Here is a 17,347-nt window from a genome sequence, read left to right on the forward strand (position 1 = left end):
GTTCGAGAATGTTTCCAACCGTATTAGTGAGCTGGATGCTAAGGAGGCTGACGGTGCTCGGATTCGCTCTCGCACCAGGTGGGCTGAGGAGGGCGAGTCTTCTACTAAGTTCTTTTTAAGACTAGAGAAGAAGCGGGGGTCTGATGGTTGGATTTCTGCCATGCGATCCGATGATGGTTCCTTGGCCACTGAAATCAATGCAATTTGCGATTCTTGGGTAGAGTTTTACTCTTCCCTTTTTTCTGCTGCTGTGACGGATCCATCTGAGCAGAGCGACCTGCTGGATTCTCTCTCTGCCTTTTTGTCTCCTGCGCAGAGCGAGTCGTGTGAGGGTTTGCTAACTGTGGAGGAGGCTCGTGTTGCTATGGAGGGTTTAGCCTCTGGTAAATCTCCTGGTTCGGATGGTTTACCCATCGAGTTCTACCGAACCTTTTGGGATGTTTTGGGCTCTGATTTAGTTGAAGTATTTAATGCCTCTCATTGTTCTGGCTTTTTGCCCACTTCTCAGCGTACGGCGTTAATTACTCTAATTTTTAAAAAGGGTGATAGGCTCTCCCATAAGAACTGGAGGCCCATTAGTCTGCTTAATTGTGATTATAAGATATGTGCTCGTGCACTGGCTGGGAGACTTTTAAAGGTCCTCCATCACGTCATTCATCCGGATCAAACGTGTGGTGTGAAGGGCCGCTTTATCGGCGAAAATGTTTCCCTGTTGAGAGATGTGGTTCAGTATGCCCATGAGACCAGGCTCCCCCTTGCTATCCTGTCCCTCGACCAAGAAAAAGCTTTTGACCGGGTTGACTGGGAGTGTCTCTTTACGACTCTTCAACACATGGGTTTCGGAAAGTCCTTTATTTCTTGGGTTCGCCTTCTGTACGCCGGTGTCCGGAGCGCCGTGCTCGTCAATGGTTACACTAGCAAGTTCTTCTTGCCTTCTCGGGGGGTGCGGCAGGGGTGTCCCTTGTCGCCTCTCCTCTACATTATCTCCATCGAGGTTCTTGCAGTTAATCTTCGTGCGCATCCTAATATTATTGGTCTTCGCTTGCCTAACGTTCCTTCCTGCCTTCCTGTCCTCTCCTTGTACGCCGACGATACCTCTGTTATTGCCTCTTCGGACGACGCTATTCGTGCTGTTTTTTGCGTTTATGATAAATTTGAGAGGGGCACTGGTGCCAAGCTGAACATGGAGAAATGTGAGGGTCTCTGGCTTGGTGGTTGGGTCCACCGTTCGGATTGTCCTGTTCCTATTCAGTGGACGTCTGAAAAGATCAAAGTACTTGGTGTGTTCCTTGGGAACGGGAATTTGGACAAATGTAATTGGAGGCCTCGTTTAGATGCGGTCACGCGCTGCCTCAATTCCTGGCGTTCTCGTCACTTATCATTTACTGGCAGGGCTTTGGTTGCCAATGCCCTTGCGCTCTCTAGGATGTGGTACGTGGCTTCCCTCTTGCCCATGCCAGTGTGGGTCTTGTCCGAACTAAATACTATTCTTTTTAGCTTCTTTTGGGGTGGAAAGAAGGACTTAGTTGCTCGTGCTGTAGTCGTCCACCCAAAGTCTGCCGGAGGTTTCTCAGTTGTTTCCGTCCGCCATAAAGTTTATGCTCTGCTTGTGCAGTGGGTTCGGCGTATGGTTGTGTCGCCCAGTGGGTGGGTTTCTCTGCTCACCTTCTGGTTTTTTGATCGTTTTGGCGCAGCCCCTCACGATGTGTTTTCAAATCCAGCATCTTTCGCCCCTGAACGTCTTCCTCCTTTTTATGCCTCTCTTCTTCGGGCCTGGGGTGCCATTCAGGGCTCCTCTTCTTCTTCATCTAGTTTGGTTGTAGGCTCGTCCCAGCATGTTGACCCGGTTGCTGTCGCTTCTGTTTCTACTAAAAGTTGTTATGTTCTGCTTCTTTCTTTGTCTCCGTGTATTCCCCATTGTGTCTCTAAGTTTTCTCCCATCTATGGCCCCATCGATTGGAAGTCCACCTGGGCCTCTTTGTACTTTTTACCTTTGGATAGGCCTGTTTCCGACCTAAACTGGAAGATTGCCCATGGCGTACTGTACACTGCGGATCGTCTCATTTCTTTTGGCCTTGATGTTCCTGCCGCCTGTTTTTGTGGTGCTGCTTTGGAGACGCCCGCTCATTTGTTCTTTCGCTGTCCTCTCGCGAGGAGCGGTGTTGATTGGGTTCAAACCCTTCTTTCTACCTTTTCTGTTGATGCCCCTTCGTTAGACGTCCGTCATCTACTTTTTGGATTCTCTGAGGCAGATCTTCGTATAGTTCCAAAGGTTTTTTGTTATATGCTTAATGTGTGTAAGTTCTTCATCTGGTCTCAAAGGAATGACTTTTGTTTTCGCTCCGTCCGGCCAAGTGCTGTCGGCCTTATTTGCTCCATCAAGGCTCGGCTGCGTTTCTTTCTTCCCGTTTTCTTTCGTCGTTTTCGTTCTGCTAGACGTCGTCGGGTTTTTCATAAGCAATGGGGTGCTAATGGGGTTATTGGTAGTGTATGTGATGGTGTTTTTAAAATGGCCTTTTAGTTTTGTTTTTCTTCTCTTTATTGCCTTTTTAATGATGCTTTTATGACCTTTGGCTATTTTTGCTTGGTTTTAATTTTTGTGTTTTAAAACGGTTTTTGACTTGGGCTCTGGTTTTGGATATGATTTGGACTTTTGGACCGGTTTCTGGCTTTCTGATTTTTTCCGTGAGGCAGGGTTCGACTCCCTGGCGAGTTTGGCGAGCCGGCCCCGTTTAGGGGGTGCTCCCTCATGTGAGGCATATTATGTCATCTTCCCGCGTTGTATGGCCCTTGGGCATTGCACTCCGCCCTTGGGACCGCCTCAAATACAAAAAAAAAAAACGAGTAGTCAAGGGGTTAGTCGCGTATGGTTTAGGGGCCGATTAATTTCTCCCTCCTAGGATCGAAAGTAGCACGGGGCCCCGAAAAGAGTTTTTTTTTTTTTTTTTTTGCTTGTGCACAAATGTCACAAATACGCATGCGTTCTGTACGTACCCTCGTGTGATAGGTAAATGCGCTTACCACATGGTGAAATGTGTGTACAAATGTCACAAATACGCATGCGTTCTGTACGTACACTCGTGTGATAGGTAAATGCGCTTACCACATGGCGAAATGTGTGTACAAATGTCCCAAATACGCATGCGTTCTGTACGTACACTCGTGTGATAGGTAAATGTGCTTACCACATGGCGAAATGCAAGAAAAAAAATCCAAACTATAGATCATCCCTTATTTTATGGGTTGTAATAGAGGAGCTACGAGTAGTCAAGGGGTTAGTCGCGTATGGTTTAGGGGCCGATTAATTTCTCCCTCCTAGGATCGAAAGTAGCACGGGGCCCCGAAAAGAGTTTTTTTTTTTTTTTTTTTGCTTGTGCACAAATGTCACAAATACGCATGCGTTCTGTACGTACCCTCGTGTGATAGGTAAATGCGCTTACCACATGGTGAAATGTGTGTACAAATGTCACAAATACGCATGCGTTCTGTACGTACACTCGTGTGATAGGTAAATGCGCTTACCACATGGCGAAATGTGTGTACAAATGTCCCAAATACGCATGCGTTCTGTACGTACACTCGTGTGATAGGTAAATGTGCTTACCACATGGCGAAATGCAAGAAAAAAAATCCAAACTATAGATCATCCCTTATTTTATGGGTTGTAATAGAGGAGCTACGAGTAGTCAAGGGGGAAACCTACCATAAGTGATAGAAGATATCTGCTGCTTTGGTCCTTCCTTCGCCGTTCTTTCTGCCTCAGTTCCAAGAAGCCTTTTTGAGGAGCCTCCTTTTTCCCAGATTTGTGGTACGTATCTTCTTTTGTTTTACCGGTGACCCTCCTGGGGACTGATGCTTGACGTTCTGTCATAACCCAGGGTAAGCCGGTTTTTCTCCTTCTATTGGTTTCTTTTGTGGTTTATCTTTGCTTCTGGTCCTCTTTTTTGTGGCTAGTTCCAGTTTTTCTCCTTTTCTCGTCTTTGCTTTTTTTGCTGTAGTATCCTTTTTGGGTTTGTCTTCTTTTGTTTATCGTTTATTTGAGCTCTATAGTAAGGAATTTAAGCTGTATATTGTGTTAACTTTAATCAAGTTATCTTAGTATTAAGAGAGGTATTTTTCAAGTTGAAAGATATCTTTTCTTGAATTTAGTCCAAGGGATTTATTCTCCGTCATCAATTTATAAATAGTTTGATACATTTCATTATACTGTGGTTGTATTTGTGAGCACTTATTCTCGGAGTGAATCACTCTTGTAGTAGTAAGGAAACTTAGTTTAAGTATATTGAGGGAAGTGTCTTTCGAGTCGAAAGATATTTTTACTTCAATTAAGTTCATAGTATTTTTTCTTTGTTTAATTTAAAAGTAGTTGGATTTATTTCAATATATTGTAGTATTTTGGAGCACTTATTCTCTAACTGAATCTTTTATTGTAGTAGTAAGAGACTTAAGTTTAAAGCATATTAAGAAAAGTACCTTTTAAATTAAAAGGACTTTTTGAAGTACGCTGAAGAATTTATTCTTGTAGTCATATATTGTAGTAGCCGATAAGTTAACACAGTTTAAAATATTAAAAGAGTTAATTGCTTTTGTAGTAGTAAGGAATCTATCAGTAGTTGGACGTATTTCAATATTCTGTAGTTGTATTTCTGAGCACTTATTCTCTGAGTGAATCATTATTGGAACTTTAATTGCAAGTATCTTTTAAATTGAAAGAGTTTTTTTTTTTCTTGAAGTTAAATTAACGAATTTATTCTTGAAGTGAAATATTGTTAACAAATCCAAATATTAATAGAGAAATAACTATTTAGTTACTTCTTACTATGTTGCCGCTAACTATCAACATCCAAATTGGTCGCAAGCTGTCTGACAAGCGACGGGACGAGATATTAGATGCTGTTTTGAGTTATTTTGCCCCTGAAACGGTGAGGGCCGTTCAGGTGGGCTATGATGTGGTTCGTGTAACTTTCCGTAAGGCGGAGAATTATCGTTCCGCAAAGGAAAGGGAAGGTGTTCGCCTTTTTGGCATGTGGTGTCGGGTGTTGGGTAGTGGTCCTCCGACCACACTCATCCACATATTTGATTATCCCTTTGAGGAGCCTGAGGCCGACATTCGCGCTGCTTTTGAACCCTATGGCGCAATCAAGTCTGTTAAGCGCCAGACTTACTTGTCTCATCCAAGTATTTCAACTGGCACAGTCCTGGTCTCTATTGTTATGAAAGAGCCCCCACCCCGCTACTTAATGGTTCGGGGCTATTACATTCGGACTTGGTACCGCGGTCAACCGCTGGTGTGCAATATGTGTTCGGCTGAGGGGCATCGTGCCGCTGATTGCCCGAACCGCGATAAATGCCGTCGTTGTGGGGGTACAGGTCATTTTGCCCGTGCGTGTCTTGTTTCCCGTCCTTCTTTTGCCGAGGTTGCCAGAGGCGCTGCTGGCTCCTCTTCGTTGGGCACATCTGGTCCGGCTGTTCTGCCTATAATAACTGGCGCTTTACGTGGTGCTGATGATGATGATGATGATGATGATGATGATGTTAATGATGACGATTCTATCTCCTCGGGTGAAGACGCTTGCTCCAAGATGTCTTCAGCGTCTGGTGGCCAAGCTGCCTTCTCTCATCAGGTCACCGCGGACAGCGCCATTTCTAAGGTGGCGAGTGTGTGCTCTCTGGGCAATGATAGTGTTGAGGACAAAAACGAGCCTTCTCTCCGATCGAGAGCGGCGAGTCTCCCTTGTTTAAATGAGCCTTCCGTTTCTGAGGCTCCTGTTTTTAGTGTTGAGTCTCGTCCTCGGTCTTTGTCGTCTGCAGATGAGCCCCCTGTCGCTTCTAAAAGTGATGGCGGGTTGACGGGCCTGCCTATCTCGGTCTCTGACCCTATGTCTGGTGAATGTGAGAATAATGCCTCAGTAACTTCTGATGTTGCATGCTCTCACCCCTCCCCTGTTGTTAGTATGAATGACGGGCAGATTGTTAGCCCCTTGCCGGAGGCTGAGGCTTTATCTGCCGATAGCCTTGAACTTGTTGTCTCCGGGGCCTCTAAGGAGGCTCCAATAGCTCCGGCAGCTGTACCTTGTGAGGAGGCTCCGCCTTCCCAGGATTCCCATAGTGTTCTGCAGGAATATCAGTCTTCGTCTTTACAGAAGAAGACTAAATCGGGTTTGTTTGCCTCTCTGAGGCGTAAGGCGTCTCCTTTGGAGGCGAAGTCGCGTCGTCAATACGTACCGAATATTCCAACAGAGAGGCCTTCTAGGCCCAAGACTGCTAAGCAGTCTTGAGGCTTAAGGTTTTTTTTTTTCTGACTGTTTTTTTGGTGGTCTTGTTTTTATTTTTGCACTTTCTCTTCATTATGGATTGTGCTCGTATCTTAACTCTAAACGTTAACGGTTTAAGGGATGTTAATAAACGATTGTCTCTCCTTCAATGGATGTCTCATTTTTCTGCCGATTTCGTTGCCCTGCAGGAGACACATGCGTCCTCTTGTCAGGACTGCAGCTCTTGGTTTTCCCCATACGGTTATTCCGTAGTATCTTCCCCTGGCTCTGCACATTCCTGTGGGGTGGCTTTGCTCTTTCGCCACCGTTTTGTGTTGACTAAATCCGTTGCCGACAAGAGGGGGCGTTTCATCATGGCTGAGTTTAAGCTGGATGAGGTCTCCTTTAGGCTGGCTTGCATCTATGCACCTAATCGAAATCCGGATAAGAAGACGTTTTTTGATTTTGTTTCTGACTCGGTTGATCCAGCTATACCAACCTTAATTTTGGGGGACTTTAACGCAGTGTTCGACCGCTCTTTAGACCGCCGAGGGCCTAATCCCTTGGATGATTCTCGTGAGAGCTCTAGTGCTTTGTGTTCTCTTTTTGATGATTGCTGTATGGTGGACATTTGGCGGCATCTTCACCCTGCGCTCTCTAGTTTTACGTGGATGAAGCCCGATGGTTCCGTGGCTTCCCGTATCGACCTGATCGGGTGCCCTTTCCCTTGGGTCCACCACGTTGGAGAATGTGCCATTCTCCCTTGTCCTTATTCGGATCATTCGGTTGTATCTCTTCGTTGTAGCATTCCTTCTCCCCTTCCTCGTGGGCCGGGGAGGTGGAAGCTTAATGTGTCTCTTCTGACCAACTCCGACTTTGTTGGGGCTGTAAGTAATTTCTGGGCTGTGTGGCGTATCCAGAAGCGTTCCTTTCGGTCCCTCCAGGCTTGGTGGGATCGAGGCAAAGAGCATTTAAAAGGGTTGGCGGTGCGTTTTTCTGTCGAGGCTTCTTCTGCGAGGCATTCCTCTCGTTCCATTCTTTCGAGCCTCTACTCTCATTTGAAGGATAAGATTGATGCTGGCAATGTTTCTCTTCTTACGGTGTTCGAGAATGTTTCCAACCGTATTAGTGAGCTGGATGCTAAGGAGGCTGACGGTGCTCGGATTCGCTCTCGCACCAGGTGGGCTGAGGAGGGCGAGTCTTCTACTAAGTTCTTTTTAAGACTAGAGAAGAAGCGGGGGTCTGATGGTTGGATTTCTGCCATGCGATCCGATGATGGTTCCTTGGCCACTGAAATCAATGCAATTTGCGATTCTTGGGTAGAGTTTTACTCTTCCCTTTTTTCTGCTGCTGTGACGGATCCATCTGAGCAGAGCGACCTGCTGGATTCTCTCTCTGCCTTTTTGTCTCCTGCGCAGAGCGAGTCGTGTGAGGGTTTGCTAACTGTGGAGGAGGCTCGTGTTGCTATGGAGGGTTTAGCCTCTGGTAAATCTCCTGGTTCGGATGGTTTACCCATCGAGTTCTACCGAACCTTTTGGGATGTTTTGGGCTCTGATTTAGTTGAAGTATTTAATGCCTCTCATTGTTCTGGCTTTTTGCCCACTTCTCAGCGTACGGCGTTAATTACTCTAATTTTTAAAAAGGGTGATAGGCTCTCCCATAAGAACTGGAGGCCCATTAGTCTGCTTAATTGTGATTATAAGATATGTGCTCGTGCACTGGCTGGGAGACTTTTAAAGGTCCTCCATCACGTCATTCATCCGGATCAAACGTGTGGTGTGAAGGGCCGCTTTATCGGCGAAAATGTTTCCCTGTTGAGAGATGTGGTTCAGTATGCCCATGAGACCAGGCTCCCCCTTGCTATCCTGTCCCTCGACCAAGAAAAAGCTTTTGACCGGGTTGACTGGGAGTGTCTCTTTACGACTCTTCAACACATGGGTTTCGGAAAGTCCTTTATTTCTTGGGTTCGCCTTCTGTACGCCGGTGTCCGGAGCGCCGTGCTCGTCAATGGTTACACTAGCAAGTTCTTCTTGCCTTCTCGGGGGGTGCGGCAGGGGTGTCCCTTGTCGCCTCTCCTCTACATTATCTCCATCGAGGTTCTTGCAGTTAATCTTCGTGCGCATCCTAATATTATTGGTCTTCGCTTGCCTAACGTTCCTTCCTGCCTTCCTGTCCTCTCCTTGTACGCCGACGATACCTCTGTTATTGCCTCTTCGGACGACGCTATTCGTGCTGTTTTTTGCGTTTATGATAAATTTGAGAGGGGCACTGGTGCCAAGCTGAACATGGAGAAATGTGAGGGTCTCTGGCTTGGTGGTTGGGTCCACCGTTCGGATTGTCCTGTTCCTATTCAGTGGACGTCTGAAAAGATCAAAGTACTTGGTGTGTTCCTTGGGAACGGGAATTTGGACAAATGTAATTGGAGGCCTCGTTTAGATGCGGTCACGCGCTGCCTCAATTCCTGGCGTTCTCGTCACTTATCATTTACTGGCAGGGCTTTGGTTGCCAATGCCCTTGCGCTCTCTAGGATGTGGTACGTGGCTTCCCTCTTGCCCATGCCAGTGTGGGTCTTGTCCGAACTAAATACTATTCTTTTTAGCTTCTTTTGGGGTGGAAAGAAGGACTTAGTTGCTCGTGCTGTAGTCGTCCACCCAAAGTCTGCCGGAGGTTTCTCAGTTGTTTCCGTCCGCCATAAAGTTTATGCTCTGCTTGTGCAGTGGGTTCGGCGTATGGTTGTGTCGCCCAGTGGGTGGGTTTCTCTGCTCACCTTCTGGTTTTTTGATCGTTTTGGCGCAGCCCCTCACGATGTGTTTTCAAATCCAGCATCTTTCGCCCCTGAACGTCTTCCTCCTTTTTATGCCTCTCTTCTTCGGGCCTGGGGTGCCATTCAGGGCTCCTCTTCTTCTTCATCTAGTTTGGTTGTAGGCTCGTCCCAGCATGTTGACCCGGTTGCTGTCGCTTCTGTTTCTACTAAAAGTTGTTATGTTCTGCTTCTTTCTTTGTCTCCGTGTATTCCCCATTGTGTCTCTAAGTTTTCTCCCATCTATGGCCCCATCGATTGGAAGTCCACCTGGGCCTCTTTGTACTTTTTACCTTTGGATAGGCCTGTTTCCGACCTAAACTGGAAGATTGCCCATGGCGTACTGTACACTGCGGATCGTCTCATTTCTTTTGGCCTTGATGTTCCTGCCGCCTGTTTTTGTGGTGCTGCTTTGGAGACGCCCGCTCATTTGTTCTTTCGCTGTCCTCTCGCGAGGAGCGGTGTTGATTGGGTTCAAACCCTTCTTTCTACCTTTTCTGTTGATGCCCCTTCGTTAGACGTCCGTCATCTACTTTTTGGATTCTCTGAGGCAGATCTTCGTATAGTTCCAAAGGTTTTTTGTTATATGCTTAATGTGTGTAAGTTCTTCATCTGGTCTCAAAGGAATGACTTTTGTTTTCGCTCCGTCCGGCCAAGTGCTGTCGGCCTTATTTGCTCCATCAAGGCTCGGCTGCGTTTCTTTCTTCCCGTTTTCTTTCGTCGTTTTCGTTCTGCTAGACGTCGTCGGGTTTTTCATAAGCAATGGGGTGCTAATGGGGTTATTGGTAGTGTATGTGATGGTGTTTTTAAAATGGCCTTTTAGTTTTGTTTTTCTTCTCTTTATTGCCTTTTTAATGATGCTTTTATGACCTTTGGCTATTTTTGCTTGGTTTTAATTTTTGTGTTTTAAAACGGTTTTTGACTTGGGCTCTGGTTTTGGATATGATTTGGACTTTTGGACCGGTTTCTGGCTTTCTGATTTTTTCCGTGAGGCAGGGTTCGACTCCCTGGCGAGTTTGGCGAGCCGGCCCCGTTTAGGGGGTGCTCCCTCATGTGAGGCATATTATGTCATCTTCCCGCGTTGTATGGCCCTTGGGCATTGCACTCCGCCCTTGGGACCGCCTCAAATACAAAAAAAAAAACGAGTAGTCAAGGGGTTAGTCGCGTATGGTTTAGGGGCCGATTAATTTCTCCCTCCTAGGATCGAAAGTAGCACGGGGCCCCGAAAAGAGTTTTTTTTTTTTTTTTTTGCTTGTGCACAAATGTCACAAATACGCATGCGTTCTGTACGTACCCTCGTGTGATAGGTAAATGCGCTTACCACATGGTGAAATGTGTGTACAAATGTCACAAATACGCATGCGTTCTGTACGTACACTCGTGTGATAGGTAAATGCGCTTACCACATGGCGAAATGTGTGTACAAATGTCCCAAATACGCATGCGTTCTGTACGTACACTCGTGTGATAGGTAAATGTGCTTACCACATGGCGAAATGCAAGAAAAAAAATCCAAACTATAGATCATCCCTTATTTTATGGGTTGTAATAGAGGAGCTACGAGTAGTCAAGGGGTTAGTCGCGTATGGTTTAGGGGCCGATTAATTTCTCCCTCCTAGGATCGAAAGTAGCACGGGGCCCCGAAAAGAGTTTTTTTTTTTTTTTTTTTGCTTGTGCACAAATGTCACAAATACGCATGCGTTCTGTACGTACCCTCGTGTGATAGGTAAATGCGCTTACCACATGGTGAAATGTGTGTACAAATGTCACAAATACGCATGCGTTCTGTACGTACACTCGTGTGATAGGTAAATGCGCTTACCACATGGCGAAATGTGTGTACAAATGTCCCAAATACGCATGCGTTCTGTACGTACACTCGTGTGATAGGTAAATGTGCTTACCACATGGCGAAATGCAAGAAAAAAAATCCAAACTATAGATCATCCCTTATTTTATGGGTTGTAATAGAGGAGCTACGAGTAGTCAAGGGGGAAACCTACCATAAGTGATAGAAGATATCTGCTGCTTTGGTCCTTCCTTCGCCGTTCTTTCTGCCTCAGTTCCAAGAAGCCTTTTTGAGGAGCCTCCTTTTTCCCAGATTTGTGGTACGTATCTTCTTTTGTTTTACCGGTGACCCTCCTGGGGACTGATGCTTGACGTTCTGTCATAACCCAGGGTAAGCCGGTTTTTCTCCTTCTATTGGTTTCTTTTGTGGTTTATCTTTGCTTCTGGTCCTCTTTTTTGTGGCTAGTTCCAGTTTTTCTCCTTTTCTCGTCTTTGCTTTTTTTGCTGTAGTATCCTTTTTGGGTTTGTCTTCTTTTGTTTATCGTTTATTTGAGCTCTATAGTAAGGAATTTAAGCTGTATATTGTGTTAACTTTAATCAAGTTATCTTAGTATTAAGAGAGGTATTTTTCAAGTTGAAAGATATCTTTTCTTGAATTTAGTCCAAGGGATTTATTCTCCGTCATCAATTTATAAATAGTTTGATACATTTCATTATACTGTGGTTGTATTTGTGAGCACTTATTCTCGGAGTGAATCACTCTTGTAGTAGTAAGGAAACTTAGTTTAAGTATATTGAGGGAAGTGTCTTTCGAGTCGAAAGATATTTTTACTTCAATTAAGTTCATAGTATTTTTTCTTTGTTTAATTTAAAAGTAGTTGGATTTATTTCAATATATTGTAGTATTTTGGAGCACTTATTCTCTAACTGAATCTTTTATTGTAGTAGTAAGAGACTTAAGTTTAAAGCATATTAAGAAAAGTACCTTTTAAATTAAAAGGACTTTTTGAAGTACGCTGAAGAATTTATTCTTGTAGTCATATATTGTAGTAGCCGATAAGTTAACACAGTTTAAAATATTAAAAGAGTTAATTGCTTTTGTAGTAGTAAGGAATCTATCAGTAGTTGGACGTATTTCAATATTCTGTAGTTGTATTTCTGAGCACTTATTCTCTGAGTGAATCATTATTGGAACTTTAATTGCAAGTATCTTTTAAATTGAAAGAGTTTTTTTTTTTCTTGAAGTTAAATTAACGAATTTATTCTTGAAGTGAAATATTGTTAACAAATCCAAATATTAATAGAGAAATAACTATTTAGTTACTTCTTACTATGTTGCCGCTAACTATCAACATCCAAATTGGTCGCAAGCTGTCTGACAAGCGACGGGACGAGATATTAGATGCTGTTTTGAGTTATTTTGCCCCTGAAACGGTGAGGGCCGTTCAGGTGGGCTATGATGTGGTTCGTGTAACTTTCCGTAAGGCGGAGAATTATCGTTCCGCAAAGGAAAGGGAAGGTGTTCGCCTTTTTGGCATGTGGTGTCGGGTGTTGGGTGGTGGTCCTCCGACCACACTCATCCACATATTTGATTATCCCTTTGAGGAGCCTGAGGCCGACATTCGCGCTGCTTTTGAACCCTATGGCGCAATCAAGTCTGTTAAGCGCCAGACTTACTTGTCTCATCCAAGTATTTCAACTGGCACAGTCCTGGTCTCTATTGTTATGAAAGAGCCCCCACCCCGCTACTTAATGGTTCGGGGCTATTACATTCGGACTTGGTACCGCGGTCAACCGCTGGTGTGCAATATGTGTTCGGCTGAGGGGCATCGTGCCGCTGATTGCCCGAACCGCGATAAATGCCGTCGTTGTGGGGGTACAGGTCATTTTGCCCGTGCGTGTCTTGTTTCCCGTCCTTCTTTTGCCGAGGTTGCCAGAGGCGCTGCTGGCTCCTCTTCGTTGGGCACATCTGGTCCGGCTGTTCTGCCTATAATAACTGGCGCTTTACGTGGTGCTGATGATGATGATGATGATGATGATGATGATGTTAATGATGACGATTCTATCTCCTCGGGTGAAGACGCTTGCTCCAAGATGTCTTCAGCGTCTGGTGGCCAAGCTGCCTTCTCTCATCAGGTCACCGCGGACAGCGCCATTTCTAAGGTGGCGAGTGTGTGCTCTCTGGGCAATGATAGTGTTGAGGACAAAAACGAGCCTTCTCTCCGATCGAGAGCGGCGAGTCTCCCTTGTTTAAATGAGCCTTCCGTTTCTGAGGCTCCTGTTTTTAGTGTTGAGTCTCGTCCTCGGTCTTTGTCGTCTGCAGATGAGCCCCCTGTCGCTTCTAAAAGTGATGGCGGGTTGACGGGCCTGCCTATCTCGGTCTCTGACCCTATGTCTGGTGAATGTGAGAATAATGCCTCAGTAACTTCTGATGTTGCATGCTCTCACCCCTCCCCTGTTGTTAGTATGAATGACGGGCAGATTGTTAGCCCCTTGCCGGAGGCTGAGGCTTTATCTGCCGATAGCCTTGAACTTGTTGTCTCCGGGGCCTCTAAGGAGGCTCCAATAGCTCCGGCAGCTGTACCTTGTGAGGAGGCTCCGCCTTCCCAGGATTCCCATAGTGTTCTGCAGGAATATCAGTCTTCGTCTTTACAGAAGAAGACTAAATCGGGTTTGTTTGCCTCTCTGAGGCGTAAGGCGTCTCCTTTGGAGGCGAAGTCGCGTCGTCAATACGTACCGAATATTCCAACAGAGAGGCCTTCTAGGCCCAAGACTGCTAAGCAGTCTTGAGGCTTAAGGTTTTTTTTTTCTGACTGTTTTTTGGTTGTCTTGTTTTTATTTTTGCACTTTCTCTTCATTATGGATTGTACTCGTATCTTAACTCTAAACGTTAACGGTTTAAGGGATGTTAATAAACGATTGTCTCTCCTTCAATGGATGTCTCATTTTTCTGCCGATTTCGTTGCCCTGCAGGAGACACATGCGTCCTCTTGTCAGGACTGCAGCTCTTGGTTTTCCCCATACGGTTATTCCGTAGTATCTTCCCCTGGCTCTGCACATTCCTGTGGGGTGGCTTTGCTCTTTCGCCACCGTTTTGTGTTGACTAAATCCGTTGCCGACAAGAGGGGGCGTTTCATCATGGCTGAGTTTAAGCTGGATGAGGTCTCCTTTAGGCTGGCTTGCATCTATGCACCTAATCGAAATCCGGATAAGAAGACGTTTTTTGATTTTGTTTCTGACTCGGTTGATCCAGCTATACCAACCTTAATTTTGGGGGACTTTAACGCAGTGTTCGACCGCTCTTTAGACCGCCGAGGGCCTAATCCCTTGGATGATTCTCGTGAGAGCTCTAGTGCTTTGTGTTCTCTTTTTGATGATTGCTGTATGGTGGACATTTGGCGGCATCTTCACCCTGCGCTCTCTAGTTTTACGTGGATGAAGCCCGATGGTTCCGTGGCTTCCCGTATCGACCTGATCGGGTGCCCTTTCCCTTGGGTCCACCACGTTGGAGAATGTGCCATTCTCCCTTGTCCTTATTCGGATCATTCGGTTGTATCTCTTCGTTGTAGCATTCCTTCTCCCCTTCCTCGTGGGCCGGGGAGGTGGAAGCTTAATGTGTCTCTTCTGACCAACTCCGACTTTGTTGGGGCTGTAAGTAATTTCTGGGCTGTGTGGCGTATCCAGAAGCGTTCCTTTCGGTCCCTCCAGGCTTGGTGGGATCGAGGCAAAGAGCATTTAAAAGGGTTGGCGGTGCGTTTTTCTGTCGAGGCTTCTTCTGCGAGGCATTCCTCTCGTTCCATTCTTTCGAGCCTCTACTCTCATTTGAAGGATAAGATTGATGCTGGCAATGTTTCTCTTCTTACGGTGTTCGAGAATGTTTCCAACCGTATTAGTGAGCTGGATGCTAAGGAGGCTGACGGTGCTCGGATTCGCTCTCGCACCAGGTGGGCTGAGGAGGGCGAGTCTTCTACTAAGTTCTTTTTAAGACTAGAGAAGAAGCGGGGGTCTGATGGTTGGATTTCTGCCATGCGATCCGATGATGGTTCCTTGGCCACTGAAATCAATGCAATTTGCGATTCTTGGGTAGAGTTTTACTCTTCCCTTTTTTCTGCTGCTGTGACGGATCCATCTGAGCAGAGCGACCTGCTGGATTCTCTCTCTGCCTTTTTGTCTCCTGCGCAGAGCGAGTCGTGTGAGGGTTTGCTAACTGTGGAGGAGGCTCGTGTTGCTATGGAGGGTTTAGCCTCTGGTAAATCTCCTGGTTCGGATGGTTTACCCATCGAGTTCTACCGAACCTTTTGGGATGTTTTGGGCTCTGATTTAGTTGAAGTATTTAATGCCTCTCATTGTTCTGGCTTTTTGCCCACTTCTCAGCGTACGGCGTTAATTACTCTAATTTTTAAAAAGGGTGATAGGCTCTCCCATAAGAACTGGAGGCCCATTAGTCTGCTTAATTGTGATTATAAGATATGTGCTCGTGCACTGGCTGGGAGACTTTTAAAGGTCCTCCATCACGTCATTCATCCGGATCAAACGTGTGGTGTGAAGGGCCGCTTTATCGGCGAAAATGTTTCCCTGTTGAGAGATGTGGTTCAGTATGCCCATGAGACCAGGCTCCCCCTTGCTATCCTGTCCCTCGACCAAGAAAAAGCTTTTGACCGGGTTGACTGGGAGTGTCTCTTTACGACTCTTCAACACATGGGTTTCGGAAAGTCCTTTATTTCTTGGGTTCGCCTTCTGTACGCCGGTGTCCGGAGCGCCGTGCTCGTCAATGGTTACACTAGCAAGTTCTTCTTGCCTTCTCGGGGGGTGCGGCAGGGGTGTCCCTTGTCGCCTCTCCTCTACATTATCTCCATCGAGGTTCTTGCAGTTAATCTTCGTGCGCATCCTAATATTATTGGTCTTCGCTTGCCTAACGTTCCTTCCTGCCTTCCTGTCCTCTCCTTGTACGCCGACGATACCTCTGTTATTGCCTCTTCGGACGACGCTATTCGTGCTGTTTTTTGCGTTTATGATAAATTTGAGAGGGGCACTGGTGCCAAGCTGAACATGGAGAAATGTGAGGGTCTCTGGCTTGGTGGTTGGGTCCACCGTTCGGATTGTCCTGTTCCTATTCAGTGGACGTCTGAAAAGATCAAAGTACTTGGTGTGTTCCTTGGGAACGGGAATTTGGACAAATGTAATTGGAGGCCTCGTTTAGATGCGGTCACGCGCTGCCTCAATTCCTGGCGTTCTCGTCACTTATCATTTACTGGCAGGGCTTTGGTTGCCAATGCCCTTGCGCTCTCTAGGATGTGGTACGTGGCTTCCCTCTTGCCCATGCCAGTGTGGGTCTTGTCCGAACTAAATACTATTCTTTTTAGCTTCTTTTGGGGTGGAAAGAAGGACTTAGTTGCTCGTGCTGTAGTCGTCCACCCAAAGTCTGCCGGAGGTTTCTCAGTTGTTTCCGTCCGCCATAAAGTTTATGCTCTGCTTGTGCAGTGGGTTCGGCGTATGGTTGTGTCGCCCAGTGGGTGGGTTTCTCTGCTCACCTTCTGGTTTTTTGATCGTTTTGGCGCAGCCCCTCACGATGTGTTTTCAAATCCAGCATCTTTCGCCCCTGAACGTCTTCCTCCTTTTTATGCCTCTCTTCTTCGGGCCTGGGGTGCCATTCAGGGCTCCTCTTCTTCTTCATCTAGTTTGGTTGTAGGCTCGTCCCAGCATGTTGACCCGGTTGCTGTCGCTTCTGTTTCTACTAAAAGTTGTTATGTTCTGCTTCTTTCTTTGTCTCCGTGTATTCCCCATTGTGTCTCTAAGTTTTCTCCCATCTATGGCCCCATCGATTGGAAGTCCACCTGGGCCTCTTTGTACTTTTTACCTTTGGATAGGCCTGTTTCCGACCTAAACTGGAAGATTGCCCATGGCGTACTGTACACTGCGGATCGTCTCATTTCTTTTGGCCTTGATGTTCCTGCCGCCTGTTTTTGTGGTGCTGCTTTGGAGACGCCCGCTCATTTGTTCTTTCGCTGTCCTCTCGCGAGGAGCGGTGTTGATTGGGTTCAAACCCTTCTTTCTACCTTTTCTGTTGATGCCCCTTCGTTAGACGTCCGTCATCTACTTTTTGGATTCTCTGAGGCAGATCTTCGTATAGTTCCAAAGGTTTTTTGTTATATGCTTAATGTGTGTAAGTTCTTCATCTGGTCTCAAAGGAATGACTTTTGTTTTCGCTCCGTCCGGCCAAGTGCTGTCGGCCTTATTTGCTCCATCAAGGCTCGGCTGCGTTTCTTTCTTCCCGTTTTCTTTCGTCGTTTTCGTTCTGCTAGACGTCGTCGGGTTTTTCATAAGCAATGGGGTGCTAATGGGGTTATTGGTAGTGTATGTGATGGTGTTTTTAAAATGGCCTTTTAGTTTTGTTTTTCTTCTCTTTATTGCCTTTTTAATGATGCTTTTATGACCTTTGGCTATTTTTGCTTGGTTTTAATTTTTGTGTTTTAAAACGGTTTTTGACTTGGGCTCTGGTTTTGGA

The 17,347-nt window shown here is 46.0% G+C and overlaps 3 protein-coding genes across 3 annotated transcripts; all 3 read left to right on the top strand.

The window, feature by feature from the left end:
- Positions 1-1,220: 1,220 nt before the first annotated feature.
- Positions 1,221-2,521, top strand: LOC137968880 (uncharacterized). Its single transcript, XM_068815352.1, has one exon. The coding sequence runs from the start codon at positions 1,427-1,429 to the stop codon at positions 2,519-2,521; it is 1,095 nt and encodes a 364-aa protein (XP_068671453.1). The 5' UTR covers positions 1,221-1,426.
- Positions 2,522-8,576: 6,055 nt separating this feature from the next.
- On the top strand, positions 8,577-9,877 carry LOC137968881 (uncharacterized). The gene has a single exon (XM_068815353.1). The coding sequence runs from the start codon at positions 8,783-8,785 to the stop codon at positions 9,875-9,877; it is 1,095 nt and encodes a 364-aa protein (XP_068671454.1). The 5' UTR covers positions 8,577-8,782.
- Positions 9,878-15,928: 6,051 nt separating this feature from the next.
- On the top strand, positions 15,929-17,229 carry LOC137968883 (uncharacterized). The gene has a single exon (XM_068815354.1). The coding sequence runs from the start codon at positions 16,135-16,137 to the stop codon at positions 17,227-17,229; it is 1,095 nt and encodes a 364-aa protein (XP_068671455.1). The 5' UTR covers positions 15,929-16,134.
- Positions 17,230-17,347: the final 118 nt, after the last annotated feature.

This window comes from Montipora foliosa, chromosome 8, assembly GCF_036669935.1.
Source record: "Montipora foliosa isolate CH-2021 chromosome 8, ASM3666993v2, whole genome shotgun sequence".
Lineage (NCBI taxonomy): Eukaryota > Metazoa > Cnidaria > Anthozoa > Scleractinia > Acroporidae > Montipora > Montipora foliosa.